The sequence below is a fragment of the Erpetoichthys calabaricus genome, chromosome 2, assembly GCF_900747795.2.
Source record: "Erpetoichthys calabaricus chromosome 2, fErpCal1.3, whole genome shotgun sequence".
NCBI lineage: Eukaryota > Metazoa > Chordata > Cladistia > Polypteriformes > Polypteridae > Erpetoichthys > Erpetoichthys calabaricus.
In genome coordinates this window covers 69,169,993-69,189,940 of record NC_041395.2, presented here as the reverse complement: position 1 = coordinate 69,189,940, position 19,948 = coordinate 69,169,993, and the positions used below count along the sequence as shown (strand labels likewise).

The 19,948-nt window shown below is 36.4% G+C and overlaps 1 protein-coding gene across 1 annotated transcript in view; it reads right to left on the bottom strand.

Moving 5' to 3' along the window:
- Positions 1-19,948, bottom strand: part of LOC114645279 (uncharacterized) — a 593,479-nt gene that overhangs the window by 570,347 nt on the left and 3,184 nt on the right. The window contains exon 3 of the mRNA XM_051922489.1: positions 5,937-6,095. Coding sequence (XP_051778449.1) covers positions 5,937-6,095 — 159 coding nt within the window. The remainder of the gene's footprint in view (positions 1-5,936; positions 6,096-19,948) is intronic.

Genomic DNA, 19,948 nt, shown 5'->3' with positions numbered 1-19,948 from the left:
TTCAGAAAACATTGTACTTCATGGTTTCTGTGTGTGCAGCATTTTGCTGACCAGCTGGATTTAGTTTGTTGCTCTTTTGTTGCCAGGAAAATTCCCAACAACATCCTTGAATGCTTTCCATGTGATTTCCTCCGACCCCACTAGGAGATCTCTGAGCCACTTGTTATTGATTTGTGTATGGACAAAAACATCTTCCTTTATCTTGGCATCAGTTATTTATGGAAATATATCTCTCAAATGTCCACCTCCTTCACATTCCTTGTTTATTACTTTCACTTTTTTCATTAGTTCAAAGTTTTATATGAAGAGGAGGCAAAACATCTTTGTTGGGTTGACAAGTGGTTTATGTGCCATACTTTTTTGCCTTGTAACCAAATGCTTATGGAACAGTCAGTTCTTTATAAAGTAATGAGGCTCTTTAGCATGGCTGTTCCATTAACAAATTAAACAACAAAACTTGGTATACTGTATATGAACTGTATCCCTAGTAGCAGTGCCACTACTTTTAGACCATCACAGAATTCCTATAATAATGTGAGTAAAGATCACAAACATGCTATAGATGACTGCAGTAAACTGGTATGTGATAGGAAATTTAAAAGTGTTTTTATGATCAGCAGGCCAAAATCAATAATCTACCTTCAGAAATGTTCAGGAAGTACAATATTCGTTGTCCAGTGCTATTTGCCACATGAAGTCACAGGTAAAAAGACCCACTTGAATTATCATCCAAGTACTCCAGTCCCCACACATGTTAAATATATGCTTTTTCCATTCTAAAGTTGCCAAGTAGAGATGAGTATGTATTTGGAGGATAGGGTACCATTCTCGACTAGTGCAGTGAAACCCAGCCTTTCTTACATTTACATCTTTTGGTAGAGTAGAAAAAAACCCCTCCCATTAGTTCATTCCTTATTTTGTAATATAATACATTATGTTAAAAGAAACAGTGTATTTCAATGTAGACCACACCTTTAGTTTCTTTCTTTTGAGAATGTAACATTAGAGATTATGTAGTAAAGTACAATCCAGGTACTGACAGTAAGCATGTTTAGGAATCCCTTATTTAAGTTTAGAATATCATCCCTGCATAGGATGTACCTGCTGTATAAACGTACATGAAGGAGATAATATCAAATTTGGAGTCTTCTCTTTCAAATTAAAACACAGATTGGACTGTGGCACAATAATGGTTGTTAATCTATAGTGTGTCTATCACCTTTATTATACAGTATGTATTTAAGATCATTATAACTGAACAGAAAATGATTCACGAACATAAAAGTAACAGAGTAGTCTCAGATAAACGTATGGTGGCAAAGCATTTCTAGGCATGTGACCACAAGGTGAATGACTTTAAACTCACAGTGACTGAAACTGTCAGACCACAATATAGACAACAAATGGATACCCAAGCAGGGCCGGCCCTAACAATTGCGGGGCCCTATGCGAAACGGATTGCGCGGGGCCCAGTCGGGGTAGGGATAAGGATAATAAGTGAAAATTAAGATTTTGTATTAGAAAATAAATTCGTCTTTGCATTTTATTCATTCTTTACTAAGTACAAAATCACGATCAAATTAACTTTACGAGCCTTGCGTGTAGCGAAGTCATACAGTATATCATCAAAATTTTGTTTCCTACATAGATCACGCTCAATAGCAAGAATTGCCAAATTGTTCAATCTATCTTCGTGAATTGTTGACCTCAAGTAATTCTTGATTAGTTTGAGGCGCGAGAAGCTTCTTTCACCAGATGCCACAGTTAAAAAAATGAAAAATGAACAAAATAAAGTATTTACTGATTTATTACGTCGTTATTGCATTTGATTACGTGATTTAACGTTTGAACGACAATTTGCATTTGATTATGTCACGTTTGCATTTGATTACGAGTAAATAAAATTTAAAAAAATACCTTAAGTCTACCAATTTAGGGGAACTTGAGGTAAGATGAACCACTTTTTAAAATTCCTTGTCAAATCCACATTTTTTGCTTTTTACCAGTAATTTTCAGTCAAATTATTGTTAATGATCTGCATATGCATGTGCTTGTCGCTTAGGGATGAATCGGTACGTTTTGAGCAAGTGTTTGTGAAAAAAATTTTTTTTTATCTTACCCCTACTACGGGTAAGATGAAACAATCGTTTGGGTAGACGAATCACATTATTTTATTTTGTAAAACTATCTTAAACATTTGAAATGAGAGACTATTCATAAAACAAATTGTATAAAGATACAAGTTGACGTGCCGATGATTCTATGGCTGACTGTTAACATAGGGTGGGTTATCAATGTACAGGATCTTCGAATTTTATACAACGCTTGTTTCTGAGGAACAAGCTTTACTCACCGGTGAAAAAATCTTCGTCTGGCAGAAAAGAGAAAATTTAAACCACTGCCGGTAAATTTCAAACTATTCATCCAAAAAATCGATAACATCATCTCCATAAATAGCTCCTCCTATTTGATTGGTTTCACTGAGCTGAGCCATCATAAGGTTAAGAACGGTGTCTGTTTCATCTTACCCCAAGTTCCCCTAAATGACGAGTTTAGAGATAAAGCACCCGAGCAGCTACAATTTTTTTTCAATTTTATTTACTTGTCGTAATCACTTGAAACAACGACGTAATAGATAAAAAACACTGTAAAAACATAAAAACAGAATAAACACGCTGACCTATACATGATTATAAGTTATAATGGTTTAATTTAATAATTTACACCTAGAAATAGCGCGGGGCCTATGAAAGTGCGGGGCCCACTGCGGCCGCATAGGTTGCAGTGGCCTAAGACCGGCCCTGTACCCAAGGAGGTCTTTTGTTTTAAATGATATACCGTATATACTTGTGTATAAGTCAGGTCTTGAAGCCTGATCATAAAATCAGACCCTAACTTATATACCCGTTCAAAAATACGACACTTACATTAATTTTTGTTACATCTTCTTGCTTCCTCCAATCTTGCGCCAATTTCTCAGACACATTGAATTTTGTTGCAGCAGCGTAGTTACCAATTTCTTTCACCACTTCAATGACTTTTAATTTAAAACCAGCTTCATATTTTCTTATGATCGAACACTCCATGGTAGATAAGAGACGCTCTTACAATAAAGGTGTATGAGGGTGTGAGATACAAAAAACACGAAACAGTGCAAACATCGCTTCGAAATAGTTCGGGTATTACAGTGTAGTCACATAGGCACAATACATAAAAAAAAACAAAATTCATTGTGCTCTGTGGTTACTCAGATGGGCTTTAGCATATCATAATTTCTTGGACCAATAGTGTGAGTTTTCTGCATTCAACTTATACGACCAACATTATAAAATGGCAAAAATTATACAGTAAAATCAAGCCCCGACTTATCCACGAGAGAACTTAAACACAAGTATATACGGTAGTTTAATATAACCAAGGATGAGAATCTCACTTCTATTTATGTTTCATATTATCATAATTATATAAAGTTTTTACTAAGTTTGCTGTTCATATCACCTGAGTTCTTGGTGTATCATATTTTAGGTTTGTTACATTTACTATACTTTACATACAAGAGGATGTGGACCTTCAGGACCCTGAGAAAAAGACTGGACTGGTCTTAAAACATGACAATCTTCATGTCTTCAGGTTGCATTGGCTGAGCAGATTATACAAAACACTATCTGTCTCCTTTTCATTTTTTGTGGAGTAATGGTGAACCTAGTGAGTAGGTCTTCATATAACATACCATCATCTTGGTTATAACTTGTGGCCAGACCTTGTGGCTTTATATTGCTATTGCTTTTTTTTCTCTTTGGTTTAATTGAATATTAGCAGCTATTGGTACACTGTGTAGTTTAGAACAAAAAGACAGAATGAGCGTTTCTATTGTTTTTGTTATTTTTGTGTATATAAATGCTAATGATTTACTTTTATGTGTTTTATAGTAATTTAATGATAGGACATCAATATACCATGAATAGGTTTTTATAATTTAAGGTTTGGTACCTTCCTGATCACTTTTTAAAGCCTGGTTACATATATAATAATAAACATAATCAGGGTGATTATGTATATTTTGATAACAATAGTCTCATTTTGAGCTGCAGACCTGGGGTCACATTTATAAAACTTGTGTACTCACAAAAAGTAGCTTGAAATGTGCATATGGAACCTCCCATGCAATCGTTGGTATTTATAAAGGAAAACATGACATGGAAGCTTGCAAGCTTGAAACTTGGAAATATTTACAGCAACTCTGACCCATTTGTACAAAACATTTCAGAGAAATTGGGAAATGACAACACCTTTAATCAGTCAGGGAAATGCAGTCAGTTCATTCCAGCGAGTTATTATTGTAATGTGCATTAACGCGACAAACATATTAAACCTCAAAAATGCTGAATATGATGTATAGTCTTTATTTTAGCTTCCTTGTAAGAGAGCCAATGCTACATTTTTGCACTGAAGAACGTTTTTGTTTTTTGTCAGTTTATATCATCTACTTGTTATCACTTCTCAGGGAAATGGCCAACATGTCAAGAATATCTCAACCAAGCTTCACCCAATCATGCCTGCTGTGCTGGAAGCCATTAACTGATTGAGGAGGCACTACCTCTGCAGCAGTGTTTGGTTCTCCTAATGTAACTGGAGCTTTTACTGCACTCATATTTCAATAAGGGCATCTAATGAGAATGAAGCTGCTTTTGTTAACTGTAAGCTTTACATTCCATTAACAAATGTCATATGTGATGACAAGATGAGACTGACAAACATCATGTGACTGTGGCCTTGGTCAACCCAATATGCATTTATTTTGAAGCAAATAGCTTTGGCAGACATGATAGTATTGTATGTGGTGGCTGGCTTGTTGCTAAGGTAACTGCTGAACCCTCAGTTTTTCATATGTTTTATGCTATTCGTTGTTAACAGCAATCATGTACCAGGTGATTGTGGCCACCCACTCAGACACTGGCACCTTATGCCTCTCCCAGACCCCCAGAACACAATGGAGGGGTGCTATAATGCCACTGCCAGATGCCCATAAATGCAGGTGGCAGGAGGCTGCTCTACTAGGCAATGAATGTCTGCAGAATTGTGATTGCATATGTATGAGGTTGATTAGCATCAAGGCATGTTCATGAATGCACATTTACAAGACGATTGCAATTTATGACGGTAAAATGTGTAGAAATGTGTGTATGCCATTTTTTATAAATCTTTTTTTTTTTTAGCATAGTTTTTTTACTGTTTTTTAGCATGCACATATTTTCACAAACAAATCCACACAAACTTTTATAAGCGAGGTCCCTGGAATTTATCATGTTCAAGTCTGATAATAAAATCTGCAGGTCTTTTTGGTTATTTAATTTCTGGTAACTATGGCTGATTTCAATGGCTAAGAAGAACATGTCGCTTCAGCATTTTTATTTATGACTGAAATTAAATTCATATGATAATCCACAAACAGCTATAATGGTGGAAAAAGGCATGAATGAGAATAGATTTGATTATTAATTTCTTTTTCATACCTTTATTCCATAATAAAATTAATATTTTAAACAAACATGATGAATATGAGAAAAAAACATTGGATTTAACCTACCTTTATAGCTCAAAACTCGTGAATTTATTATATCACACTTTCAGCATCATTCTCATAAAATAAAGAAAATATTTAGTTATTTTATACATCAGACTTCTAGGAGACAGTGAAATTACTCTCTGTCATGGTATAAAAGAAATATAAAAATTACTATTAAGAAAATGTTACTGTAATGTTCACGATAGCATCTTATTAGATTGTAAAGACAATATTTCTAAAACACTAGATCCTGTAGCATACAGAGTACATTATATTGCAAGCAGGAGTGCTAACATTGAATTTGGTTCTATAAGTCACCAATATGTTTATATTTGTTAACTTGTTAATAATATTTATATACTGCACATACCTTAAAAGGCAAGTTTTGATTCAAGACAGACATGGGATCTGGAAGCCTACTAAACACCATGGAAGCAGCTGCCGCAGTCAATGGTTTTCCGTCCTGTAGCACAGCAAACTGAACCATTACATTGTTCATATCAACTCGAAAGATGTTCAATATCTCCACCTGAGGAAAACCAGAAAAAAGAAGATTAAGTTCTGTTAAAGCTTCTCAGAAATGTAAGACTGAAAAATTATAATAACCTACACTATTTAAATTCACGTGAAGCTTCTAAACATATAGATGCTTTACCACAGGATACATCTGTTGTGCATGATATTTTGTGGTTTTCTCTGTTTTTATATTACTTTCTAATAATTCCCTTAGCAACATCATATAATGTAGAACAACATGCAGCACAAAGTTATGTTATACATCCATCCATCCATCCATTTTCCAACCTGCTGAATCCGAACACCGGGTCACGGGGGTCTGCTGGAGCCAATCCCAGCCAACACAGGGCACAAGGCAGGAACCAATCCCGGGCAGGGTGCCAACCCACTGCAGATGTTATACATTCATTACCTATTTAACTGAATTTTAGTTAAACGTGAAGTGATCACACTTTATTTCATCAGTTTTATTTTAATAATATATTTTTGCAGACAGGTTTTTATCCTCACCTGGCAGGCTTTTAGATGTCCAGACTCTGTATGCAAAAAGCAAAACAATTGGTATGCTGGAAGAAAGGGGCATATGTTTGGGGATGGATATTGTAAACAAATATGAAAACGAATAAAAAAAGACAGTGGACGAGGATTACATCCAGCACAACCTGGCAATCAAAACTGGTTACCGAATAAGATCACCTGTGAACAGTGAAAATGTCTCTGCCCTTGGGAAGAAGTAAACACGGGGAGCTGAAAATGTGAAGTTTAGAATTAACTATGGCAGGAAAAGACAGACAATGTACTCTGAGACCCTGGTCACAGTGTAGATGAAAGTCAATAATATAGTACATTTCTCCAATACTGATCCTCTTAAACCCCAGTACTCCATTTTAAACAAATTAAATTCTTTCACCAGGATAGATTTACCTGATTTATATAAAATAATTTCTCAACTGAGACAATCCACCTGCATCCTTGACCCAATACCAACACGTTTTTTCAAAGAAGTATCCGGCATGCTAATTGAAAGTGTTCTTGACATAGTAAATTCATCATTAGATATGGGGGTCTTCCCAGACAGTCTTAAGACTGCTGTAGTTAAACCCCTGCTCAAGAAAAATTTTAGACCTATTTCTAACCTGCTTTTCTTAAGTAAAATTCTAGAAAAGGCAGTCATTATGCGGCTAAATGATCACCTGAATAAACATTTTGTTCATGACAAGTTTCAGTCAGGTTTTAGAACAAATCACAGTACAGAAACTGCACTCTTTAAAGTAGTAAATGACTTTCGGGAAAATGCAGACAGAGGCAGTTTATCTGTTCTCATCCTCTTAGATCTGAGTGCTGCATTTGATACCATTGATCATAATATTCTTAGAAATCACCTTAGTTAATGGGTGGGCCTTTCTGGCAGTGTCTTAAATTGCTTTGAGTCTTACTTAACAGGTGGAGAATTCTTTGTTAGTTGTGGTAATTATACTTCAAAGACCCACGATATTCTATATGGTGTTCCACAAGGATCTATCCTGGGTCCGCTGCTGTTTTTGATCTATGTGCTTCCATTAGGTCAGATTATCTCAAGGCATAAAGTGAGTTACCACAGCTTTGCTGATGACACGCAACTGTATTTATCAATAGTGCCTGATGACCCAGACTTTCTTGTTTAATTGTGTTTCTGTGTACTTGTGTTTTTGAATGGATGAGTAGTAATTTTCTCAAACTAAATAAGGAGAAAACAGAAATTTTAGTGATTGGAAAATGGATATAATGAGGGTATCAGAAATAAACTTGATTCATTATGCTGAAAAGTCAAGACAGAGTAAAGAATTTAGGGGTAATTATTAACTCTGACCTAAATTTTAAATCACATATTAATAAGATTACTAGGACAGCGTTTTTTCACTTAAGAAATATAGCAAAAGTTAGACCTCTTATAACACTGCAAGATGCTGAAAAATAATTTCATGCTTTTGTTTTCAGTCGACTAGATTACTGTAACGCACTCCTCATAGGACTACCCAAAAAAGACATCAATCGATTACAACGAGTGCAGAATACAGCTGCTAGAATCTTAACTAGGAAAAGAAAATCCGAGCACATCTTTCCAGTTTTGATGTCACTACAATGGTTACCTGTGTCATTTACAATTGACTTTAAAATACTGTTTATGGTTTACAAAGCCATTTGTCACACACATGCGAGTAGGAGGCAGCTGAAGGGCTTAAGTAATACCACATCCAACCGGGGCGCGGCAGGGTGCATTAACTGTCTTTCTCAGTTCCCTGCAGACCGTTCCCGAGAAATCCTGCCAGGTTCCAGCCCCCTCGATGACGTCACTTCCGGGTCCGGGACCCTCGATGACGACACTTCTGGGTCCAGCCCCCTCGATGATGTCACTTCCTATATGGGCCTTTAAAGCCGCCATCTTACCATCAAGAAATCAGTTCAGTTTTGGAATCAGTATTTCAAACATCTCTGTCAACTTAAAAAACCTTTTGCAGCCAGGGATATTATACGGATGGCTGCCCCAAACCTTTTTATGATGTCTGGTCTGTGTTTTTATCACACCTTAAATAATCTCGATCCATTCTATATTTCAGAATGCTTGTCACCTTACACTCCAAATTGTAACCTTAGATCTTCAAATGAGTGTCTGCTTATAATTCCAAGAGCTAAACTTAAAAGAAGTGGTGAGGCAGCCTTCTGCTGTTATGCACCTAACATCTGGAATAGCTTACCAATAGAAATTTGCCAGGCTAATACTGTGGAGCACTTTAAAAAACTGCTAAGAATACATTATTTTACCATGGCTTTCTCACAGCTTCATTTTAGTTTAACCCTGATATGCTGTATATGCATTTAATTATCATTTTTTTCATGGCTCTGAAATCCACACTAACCCCTACTTTCTCTGCTGTTCTTTTTCCGTTTTTCTGTGGTGGCGATCTGCGCCACCATCACCCGCTCAAAGCACTGTGTGGTCCCTACATTGATGAATTGAAGGCCAGATGTCCACATGACCGTCATCATCAAGTTTTTCCATGTGAAGCCTGAAAACCATGAGGACTGATTGAGATCATTTATGTTAGGTAGAATGCCTAGAGGGGGCTGGGTGGTCTCGTGGCCACAGAACCCCTGCAGATTTTTTTTTTTTTTTCTTCAGCCGTCTGGAGTTTTTTTTTGTTTGTTTTTTCTGTTCTCCCTGGCTCCAAACATTTGCAGAAATTTTCTCAAAGCCTTCACTTTTTCTTTTTCTTTTTTTTTTAATCTTGTGCGCCTCACAAGAAAGCTTCATATTTGCAGAAGGTGGCACATTAGATTCTTGTGCTTAGCTGGTTTAGCAGGAGTGCTCTGCAGTTGAGAGAAGACATCAGTTTGAATATGAAGAGCACAGGTATATTTGTAAAACCGCACCGCTGTGCTCTGAGTGCTTGAAGAAGGCCAGTACCAGCAGCACTCGAATCTTCAAGGGGACCAGTCTTCAATATGATATACTAATATACACATGCTCCAACATCAAGTTGCAAGTAGTGTAGTGTCTCACCTGTGGCATGTCTATAAGTTTAAGTGGCTGATTCAGCATTTGTTTTAGGCACCAGCCAGTATGAGGGTTAGTGGCCAATGGACTTCAGCCTATGCAAATTAAAAGCACTGAAAGAAACTGGGGGATGTGCTCTGGGGCCACCAGAGAAGTAATGGGGGACTTTTACATGGCTACAACAATGGAGAAGTGGCAGTCATGGATGTAAATAGTTAAAGCTTATGTCTTATCTTACTGTAACATCGCTTAAAGACACTATGCCATTTTTAACCTTTACTGTAATCTTGAAGAAAAATAGAACTTTCCTTGTTTTTTAATATTTCCATTATCCACGTTGTCCTCCCATCTTCCCTATCTGCACCGAGCATCACTACAATAGGCGTGTAATTGTGCTGTGTATACAAGATAATAAATCTCAAATAAACTCATTGCACAATACATCAAAGCAGTGTCTAACATTTTTTTAAAAAGCCAGTGGCATTGTCCTCCTGCATGCACATCGTATATTGCAAGCTCACAATACCTATCAACACTCAGCTTTATTAGCCTTTTGCAGCATGTTGCTTGCGCGCATGATAAGACAAGGCAAATTATATGTTATAGTCAAATCAAACCAAAATAAAACACAACAAAGTACATTTTTTTTTCTATAACATACGTAGAGTCGCTTTTTTTAATCCAAAGGAGGTAGAAAAAGAACAACTGAGGATGTCACATTTGAGTGAGTAAAAGTAATTACTGAACTTCTAGTTGAATAAACAAAAAAAAACCTTCTAGTTTCCGGTTGGTAGATATTTACTCAAAGCCATTTTATAATGAAACAGACCTAATCTGTTTTATAGTTTCATGCCAATACGACACCATGATTAGTAGGAATTTTAAATGAACTTGGAATGAATCACCTGTCAGTCATTGTGAGTTGCAACAATTAGTGAGCAACAAAACTACTGCATCATCAGCTAAAATGGCCACGGCCCACCATTTCCCCACTACCTCTCATCACTTAGTGTAGACACTTTCCACATTATATGGGTAGAGAAGCTAATCATTCATAATCCACAAACATCTCTCTGTCTCTTCATTTCTCAAGGTGATAGTATTATATATTGTCAATGTTCTGAAATGACGATGTGACTATTTAAACTTTTAAGACATTGCATAGCCCTACTAGCTAGCCACAAGCCTAGCTAGAGTCAGTGAATATGACAAAGTAAGTTATAAGTAAGTTAATAAACTAATATTGTCTTGTACAAATTACAATGCATGTCACAAGTAAATCCTCTAGCATCTTTTTTTAAAACCAAAATGATAAAACCAGTATATAGCTACTTATTTACCTAGTGGAACAATTTATTTAAAAAACTATGTACAGATACAACTTTGAGACTATTACTGAAGGGAGTTCTACTCAGGTTCCACTACCAACAAAAGGTATTTGCTATCTTCCTTCAGTTTAGACATCTTCCAGAACTCCAGTGTTTTTGTTTCTTGTGGAATATGCCTGTTTCCAAATAAAATTCCAGGCACAGAGGGTTGTTAATTTTGTTATTTGAAACAACGTCCAGTTTTTACTGTGTGGCCTGCACCAAACAGGCATAACATGAAAGATGATAAGGAAAATGAAACAGTCCTGGCAATTCTACATATTTTACTCCATGGTCACAGCTGTCTCAAATCACTCCAGTTTCATTTTGAGGCCAATCAGATCTTTAGCTAAACTTGAGCATATTTTGGCTGATGAAGCGTTTGACATCTCACAGTGGCCAAGTAACATATCAGAGGTATACTGTTGTAGATTCACTTCATTTTTTTTGTTTTACTGTATGTAATTTAATGGATGCATCCATTAAATTGCTTTTGGGAATGAAACCTTGAAGGCTACATTAGCTAAAGATTTTGAAGAGCAAATTACAGAAAAATTAATGTATTACTTCCTAATCCATCTATTTTCTAAACTGACTATTACATAATCATGGTAATGCAGTGTTTTTAATTTGTTTTAATAAAAAGAACATAAGAAATTTGACATATGAGAGGAGACCCTGTTTTGGCTGGGATTGGCTCCAGCAGACCCCAGTGACCCTGTGTTCGGATTCAGCGGGTTGGAAAATGGATGGATGGAAGATTTTACGTTACTAATTTTACTATTTTTTTTTAAGGTGTAATCAATATTTTTTAGAAAGTGGGTGCTGCAATAGTGAGGTAAAGGGAAAAGGGTTCTTAGTTTCAAGTGAGTCTTCCCTTGTGCCAGTTTTCATTTCAAATACTTACAACAAGTATGTTAATTAAATTGCTTACTCTTTATTTATCCAGTAGAAGTCAACATTGGTGTGTGCATTTCAGTTTAATGCAATTGACTGTCATCCTGTCCAGAGCTGGATCTTACTTTACGTCATACACTGGTGGTATAGGCACCAACTACCTAGACAACTGTGAAAATGTGCCAATATTTCTAACTAGTCTTATTTCTAAAGTTTTAGCAAAAATATGCTTATACAGTATGATAAATAGACATGCATTTTAAAAATGGCATATACACACTCAAACCTGCTTAAGTGAATTCAGGGTCACAGAGGGCCAGAGTTTATTATGGCATCATTGGGAACAATGCAGGCAACAACTTCGGACAAGGGTGCCAGTTGATCAGGTGGTCCATAAATGTACAGATCCACACTCACCCATGCTGTGTCATCAGTTAACCTAAATTGCACAACTCTGGGGTTGTAACACAAAAACAAGGGAATGATATTTGCAATAAAAGAATATACTTTTTTAGATGTGTGCTATAGAAAACTTATCAGAAACAGGATTTTGGAATAGTAATGATGAATGGTGATAACACAGGAGTAAACAAAGATATGAGGGGAAATACAAAGGAATACATAAAAAAAATAGCCAAGTTAAAGAAAAAGACCAAAAACACAATAAGTACCCCTCCTCTTTTAAAATGTTTACTCCTTAATGTGAGGAGCATTACAATGCTTATGCATGAACTAGATGCAACAGTATTGACTTGGGACTATCATATTGTAGGGATTACAGAGTCATGGCTAAATGAGAGTGATGAAGTGGAGTATAAGATTAGTGGCTATGCATGTTTCAGTAAAGACATACAAGAAAGGAAAGGAGGTAAGGAGCTATATGTGAAAAATAATATTCAGGTCTATACATTCAAAATGGAAGAAGGGAACATATCAGAATCACTGTGGATTAAGCTAGTAAGGAAGAAAGACATGAGATTTAATCATTGGAGTTTGCTACAGGCCACCAGATGTTAATATTTCCAACAATATCATTTTATTTAATCAAATACTATGTGTGAAAGAGGGCATAGTAATCATGGGTGATATTAACTTTCTAAACATTGATTGGGAAGCCGCTACAAAAAGCCCAAAACTGAGATTGTGCTAATGGAAAATGACTGTTGTCTCATTCAGTTTGTTTCAAGCCAACATGCGGAAACACCTATCTGGAGAACATAGAAATAAAAACAGTAGTTATTGAAACACAATCACAACATGGAAAATTTGAGGTCATTTTGGATCACACGAATGTAACTAAAACAAAGACTTAAAGTTTGAGGAAAGCAGACTTCATTTGGACAAGAAAGTATCTTGAAAATACAGAATGATAAAATAAAAACTCAACAACTATAAAAGATAGGAGGTATCACTTTCGAGATCTTCTGAGCCAGGCTCGAAAATAAACCAAAAGAAGAAAAATGCAAAAATATGAAATAGACAAACAAAGGAATTATTTAAAAAGTAAAACTGAAAAGATTGCAGTACAAGATTAATAAAAAAGCAGCCAAATCATTCTGACTTTGAGGAATAGGAGACACTACTGCAAGAAATTTAAAAAAAAAAGCATTTAAAAGGTGAAAACAGAAACCGAAAGAAAAAATTGCTAGTCTAGTGAAACGAACAGAAGCAATTTTATGAGTACTACTCCAATTAAAGACCATAAAAGAAGAAAACCTAAGAACCCTCAAGGACAAAAAATAAATAAATCATTGAAAATGAGATGGAAGGAACAAATAAATTGAACAAATATTTCACGCAAGTGTTTGTAAAAGAAGATACAAATGCAGAAGCAAAAACAAGTTCTGAGTTAAATTTCACATTTTAAAATTGAAGAGTCAGGTAAGCTTATAGCCCTCAATATGTTGAAGACTAATAAAACCCCAGGACCTGATAGGAATTTTACCAATTCTATTGAAACAAATTAAAAAATGGCATAAACTGTATAAGCCCTTATTAGGCATACTGTACAGTATATGAGCAGTCACTTGAGAAAGGGAAAGTACTGGAAAACTGAAAAGTTACAAATGTGACTCCAATCTTCAAGAAGGCAGACAAAATAGTAATTACAGACCAAAAAAATCATACTATAAGAAAAAAAAAAACTTAGAAAAGAACCATTATGAAAGGTGTATAAAAAAATAACAGCCGATGTGAGTTTATGATAGACACATTTTGCCAAACCAGTCTTTTAGAATTTTTTGAACCGGAAACTGTAATAAATAACAAAAGAAAAGCATATGGCATAATTTACTTAGACTTTCAAAAAGCCTTTGATATGGTCCTGCAACAATATTAATTTTAAAACTAGAAGATTTAGGCATTAGAGATAACCTACAAAACTGAATCTCAAGTTGGTTAACTGGCAGGACACAAAGAGTACAGATAAGAGGAGAATGAGGTCATCAGTGGAGTGCATTTACTTTTTCTGATTTATGTTAATGACATAGATTTTGTTTTAGTTAGCAAACTTATGAAATTCACAGATAATATTAAAATAAGAGAAATGGCAGACCCATAGGAGTCAGCAAATAAGAGGATGAAGATGAAGGAGACTTCAAATGCAATTTAATGTAGAAAAATGCAAAGTGCTACACATAGGCAAAAAAGGAATGTCAATTATGAAATCAAAATGTGACACACTATTTAGGTGTTTATGTTGACAAAATATTTTGATCATGTATTCATTGTGCAGATGATATGAAAAAAGGCAAATAAAATGTTAGGCTATATTGTATAAAAAGTTGAATATAATTCAAGGGACGTTATGCTCAAACTATATAATGCACTAGTGGAGACCGCATATGGCGTACTGTGCACAGTTCTATTCACCAGACTACAAGAAAGAAATAGCAGCACTGCAAGCTGTGCAGAGGAATGCAACCATGTGCATCCCAGGATTTAAGGACATGTCCTACTCTGACAGACTCTAAGTAACTAACTAAACCGGTTTAGTCTCAAGTAGCAAAGACTGCATGGGGACCAAACCCAGGTCTTCAAGATCCTCAAAGGCATTGATAAAGTAGATCCAGCAGAATTCCATCCATCCATCCATTATCCAACCCTCTATATCCTAACTACAGGTTCACAGGGTTCTGCTGGAGCCAATCCCAGCCAGCAACAGGGCGCAAGGCAGGAAACAAACCCTGGGCAGGGCGCCAGCCCACCGCAGTCCAGCAGAATTCTTTCAACTAAATGGTGAATCAAGTACTTGAGGACATCAGTGGAAATTAAGGGGAAGAGCATTTAGGAGTGAAGCCAGGAAGCACTTCTGTACACAAAGAGTTGTGTGACTCTGAAACAAACTATCAGGTCATGTAGATGAAGCAGAAACCTTGACAACCTTTAAGAAGAATCAGGATGAGGTATTGGTACAGCTTAGCTATTAGCTAAACAAATAGGTCTGATGGACTGAATGATCTCTTCTCGTTTGTCAAATTTCTTATATTTGAATACAATTAGAAATAGTTTAAATAGGCAAGAATTAAAAATAAATTTTGTTTGGCGTACATCTTCTTAAAATCCAGTTTGGAATGAAAAGGAGTTTCTACAACTACCCTCAGAGACTCTTGTTAGTTTTAAGACTCTGGTGAAAATGTGGCAGAGAGGTTCCAACCAATCTGATCTAAACAATGCACAACATTCTGACCCTACTATATCAGTCATTAAAAATTACACCAAAATGTGACAAGATACACTACAACAACGACAACATTTATTTATATAGCACATTTTCATACAAATAATGTAGCTCAAAGTGCTTACATGATGAAGAAAAGAGAAAAAAAGACAAAGTAAGAATTAAAAATAAGACAACACTAATTAACATTGAGTAAGAGTAAGGTCCGATGGCCAGGGAGGAGCCTTTCTAAGAGCTTTTCTAATGCAAAAAGGTTTATGTGAAGCTAAATAATTCTGACATGCTGGATATAGACTCCATATAAAGTACAGTATGTGAATGAGTTTTTATTTTTAGTTTTTAGAAAACCATTATTAATTGTGTTCTCTAAAATACCACAGTGATGCTCTGCCTCTCCTCAAAATGTCAGTCCTTTCACTCACTGTAGACATTTGCTCTCTTTCAGCTCAGGGGGGATGTAAAAGCAGCAAAGCAACATAGCAAAGTACATCAAAGAATTAATTTTCAGGCAGCCTGATATACTACATGTGTCACTTTGCTTTGAGGTGTCACAACGGGAGTATTACATTTACTTTTAGCACTGTGGCAAGTCATTTGTTAGAGGTACACACTAAAAGAATTGCAGTCCCAGGCTGATGGATAGATGCACTGTACCATTATGAAAATGCCTTTAAAGGAAACAGATGAACATGTTTCCTGGGAAGAGACTATTTTTATACAAGTATGCATTACTTTCAATCATATTTTCTCCTCTGTCATACGGCCAACATAAAACACTAAACTGCCACTAATTACATATTGCTGTTACTTTTTAGTGGTGGTGGTTTGGGTGATTCTGGTTGTACTTCAAAAGACATAAATACTCTTTTGCCTTACTTTTTCACTAAGTAAGTGATGGAGACTTTGAGCTCTTTTAAAGGGTGCAGGCTGTGGTATAAAAGTTGACCATATGTGTAAAGGGACATGGAACTAATGGATATGGACTACCAAAAGATGGACTCAGCAAAGTCATTAATGTCATATGGTAGGGTTGGGCCTGCTTTGTCAATGCACACTTGAATTCTTCTCTAGACAAGTTACATCAGGAATTGTCTGAATGTTTGAATGATCTAGTTAAACAACTGACTTGGGTCAGTTGGATAACTAAACCACTTGAGAATTCTTTGTATTTTTTCTGGACAGCAAGGTGACATTACAGTAATCCCTCGCTATATCACGCTTCGACTTTTCGCGGCTTCACTCTATCGCGGATTTTATATGTAAGCATATTTAAATATATATCGCGGATTTTTGCTGGTTCACGGATTTCTGCGGACAATGGGTCTTTTAATTTCTGGTACATGCTTCCTCAGTTGGTTTGCCCAGTTAATTTCATACAAGGGACACTATTGGCAGATGGCTAAGAAGCTACCCAATCAGAGCACGTATTACGTATTAAATAAAACTCCTCAAATATATTGTGAGCACGGGGGCTGTTCGCACCCCTAGAGGATATGTCCACTCCTCAAAAAACGCTTAAAGATTACCTTCACATTGCTCTCTTCCTTGCTGGGGCTTACATATGATTGCTTTGTCAAGCGATATGCTTAACGCACGGTGCTGCTTCGCATACTTAAAAGATCAAACAGCACGTATTGATTTTGATTGTTTGCTTTTCTCTCTCTCTCTTGCTCTGACATTCTTTGCTCCTAACGGAGGGGTTGTGAGCAGGGGGGCTGTTCGCACCCCTAGACGATACGGACGCTCGTCTAAAAATGCTGAAAGATTACCTTCATGTTGCTCCCTTCTGTGCAGCTGCTTTGTCAAGCGACATGCTTCCCGCCCGGTGCTTCGCATACTTAAAGCTCGAAGGGCACGTATTGATTTTTGATTTGTTTGTTTTTTCTCTGTCTCTCTCTCTCTCTCTGACATTCTCTGCTCTTGACGGAGGGGGTGTGAGCAGAGGGGCTGTTTGCAAACTGGCCTAGAGGATACGGACGCTCCTCTAAAAAATGCTGAAAGACTACCTTTACATTGTACATCCTTGCAGCTGCTTTGTCCAGTGGTGCTTCACATACTTAAAAGCCAAACAGCCCTATTGATTTTTGATTGTTTGCTTTTCTCTCTCTCTCTCTCTCTCTCTGACATTCTCTGCTCCTGACGCGCACTTCCTTTGAAGAGGAAGATATGTTTGCATCTTTTAATTGTGAGACGGAACTGTCATCTCTGTCTTGTCATGGAGCACAGTTTAAACTTTTGAAAAAGAGACAAATGTTTGTTTGCAGTGTTTGAATAAAGTTCCTGTCTCTCTACAACCTCCAGTGTTTCTGTGCAAATCTGTGACCCAAGCATGACAATATATAAAAATAACCATAAAAACATATTGTTTCTACTTCGCGGATTTCACCTTTCACGGGGGGGTTTGGTCTGGAACGCAACCCCCCCGCGATAGAGGAGGGATTACTGTATTTAAATTTTCATCTCCACAATGTCACATCCATCCATAAAAAGGAGTAGAAAACTATTTGAAAAATGAAACATGTGTCACTGTATTTACTCCTCACTAAGAAGGCTATCTTTAGACTAGCGTTTTAAGTGACAAAGTTTGTTTTTATCTTATAACTGATGTAACCCATTAAACATAATAAAATAAGTTACCTAATATCATCTGTCCAAAAGCACTCTCATGTATGTCTGTGCACCTTACTGCAATTTTGCTGTCCTAATGAAAACTTTTGCCTTTTTCTTCTTGTTCCTGAATGACTGAATCAGACCTTCTGTCCCCAGTCTACACTTTGGTTGCAACCAGTTCTACTACATACTTGCTATTATTCTTATTTTATACTGTTAAAGCTGTGGCCCTTCCAATAAAGCTTTGTGAAGTGGCTTTTCCAAAGAAGTAATGGTCTTTGGAGAGTGAGGAGTGGATTGAAGTGAGCATCACAGAATGTATTGCAAATGTTATATCAGAGATTAGTCCCAGCAGCACAGAGGCCTATCCAAGCAACACACTGAAGCAAATTAAGCTTTCTTACTGCCTGTGTATGTACTGCAGGAAGAAGAAAGGGTGCTGATGTTGCATAAAAAATCTCAGAGAGATGTGGCAGGCCTGTCCTGAAAGGTCATACCATGGGAGATACAATCTTCTCAATGTATTTCTTATAGGGTTTAACTGCTCTCTAACAATCAGCTTGTTCTGATTGCATGACTGTCAGCTTAATTGCAGCTCATGTAATCTCTATTAGGATCTCTGAGGAAGAGGCAGTCGTTAGAGATGCATTACTGCAAAGAGTGGAATATTCAAAACTTTTCATAGAGAAAAACTACAACTTTTATACATCTCAGGAGTGCATTTCAACTGGTAGACAAACAGACTATCACAATGCATACAAAATAAATTAAACCTAATAATAATAATAATAATACATTTTATTCATATGCGACCTTTCCCATGCTGAAAGCACTTTGTAAATATTCATACAAATACAATAGGAATGAAAGCAAAGATGAAATTAATCAAACAGTAAACAAACTAATATCAGACATTAAAGACCAAATAGTTAAATACATGAATATTTAAAGTCCTGAATGAAATTAAGAAAATAAGAAGAAAGTCATGAGCAAATAACACAATTAGTGTACGCTTACACATAGAAATATAAATATAAATGTTACAAATGTCCACAACAATCAGTAACAGAGTTTTGGATATGAGCAGGTTTCATTATTAGTTTTAGAGCCAAATGCTATAAGGACTTTGGCCATTGGCCATTTATTTCATGATCAATTCAGCCAGCCCTCACCCTGGCCTGAGGCGGAGTCTCCTCATTTAGAGATGCAAAGTTTTTTTTTTGAACATATCAAGATTGCAGTCTGCTATGAATCAGATAGCTCTAGTACTTTACCATTAATAAGCCATACATTAAGAATGTAAATGTAAGACGAAGAAGGTTTGTTGCACGCAGATACATCACCAGAGTTTATTTCAACATAGAGCAAATCTGGTACTTCTCTCCTGTTAAAATAAACACTGAGCAGGATGACGTACTTCAGAATTAAGAGTGCTGATGAGCTCCCTGGTGACGTCTCAATGCCCCATTAAAAATGTTGCCATACTCTGGCATTCCAAGCATATTGCGATTATTCCAGTCTGAGCATTTGCTATTGATGGAGCGTTTAATGTAGAGACGTTCATCATGATAGTGGGGGAGGAACTCCCTCTGCGACACTGCATTGCCCATGTTAAAGCATCAGTACTAGTAACATGATTAAAACTAATGTGTACATGTAACATACGCTTGATAGAATAACATCATCACCGATGCTATGCGTAATCCAGGGATTGCTTGACAAATTATCAATGTCTCCATGAATCCAGCGCTAGCACAACAACAAACTGCATGTTGCAC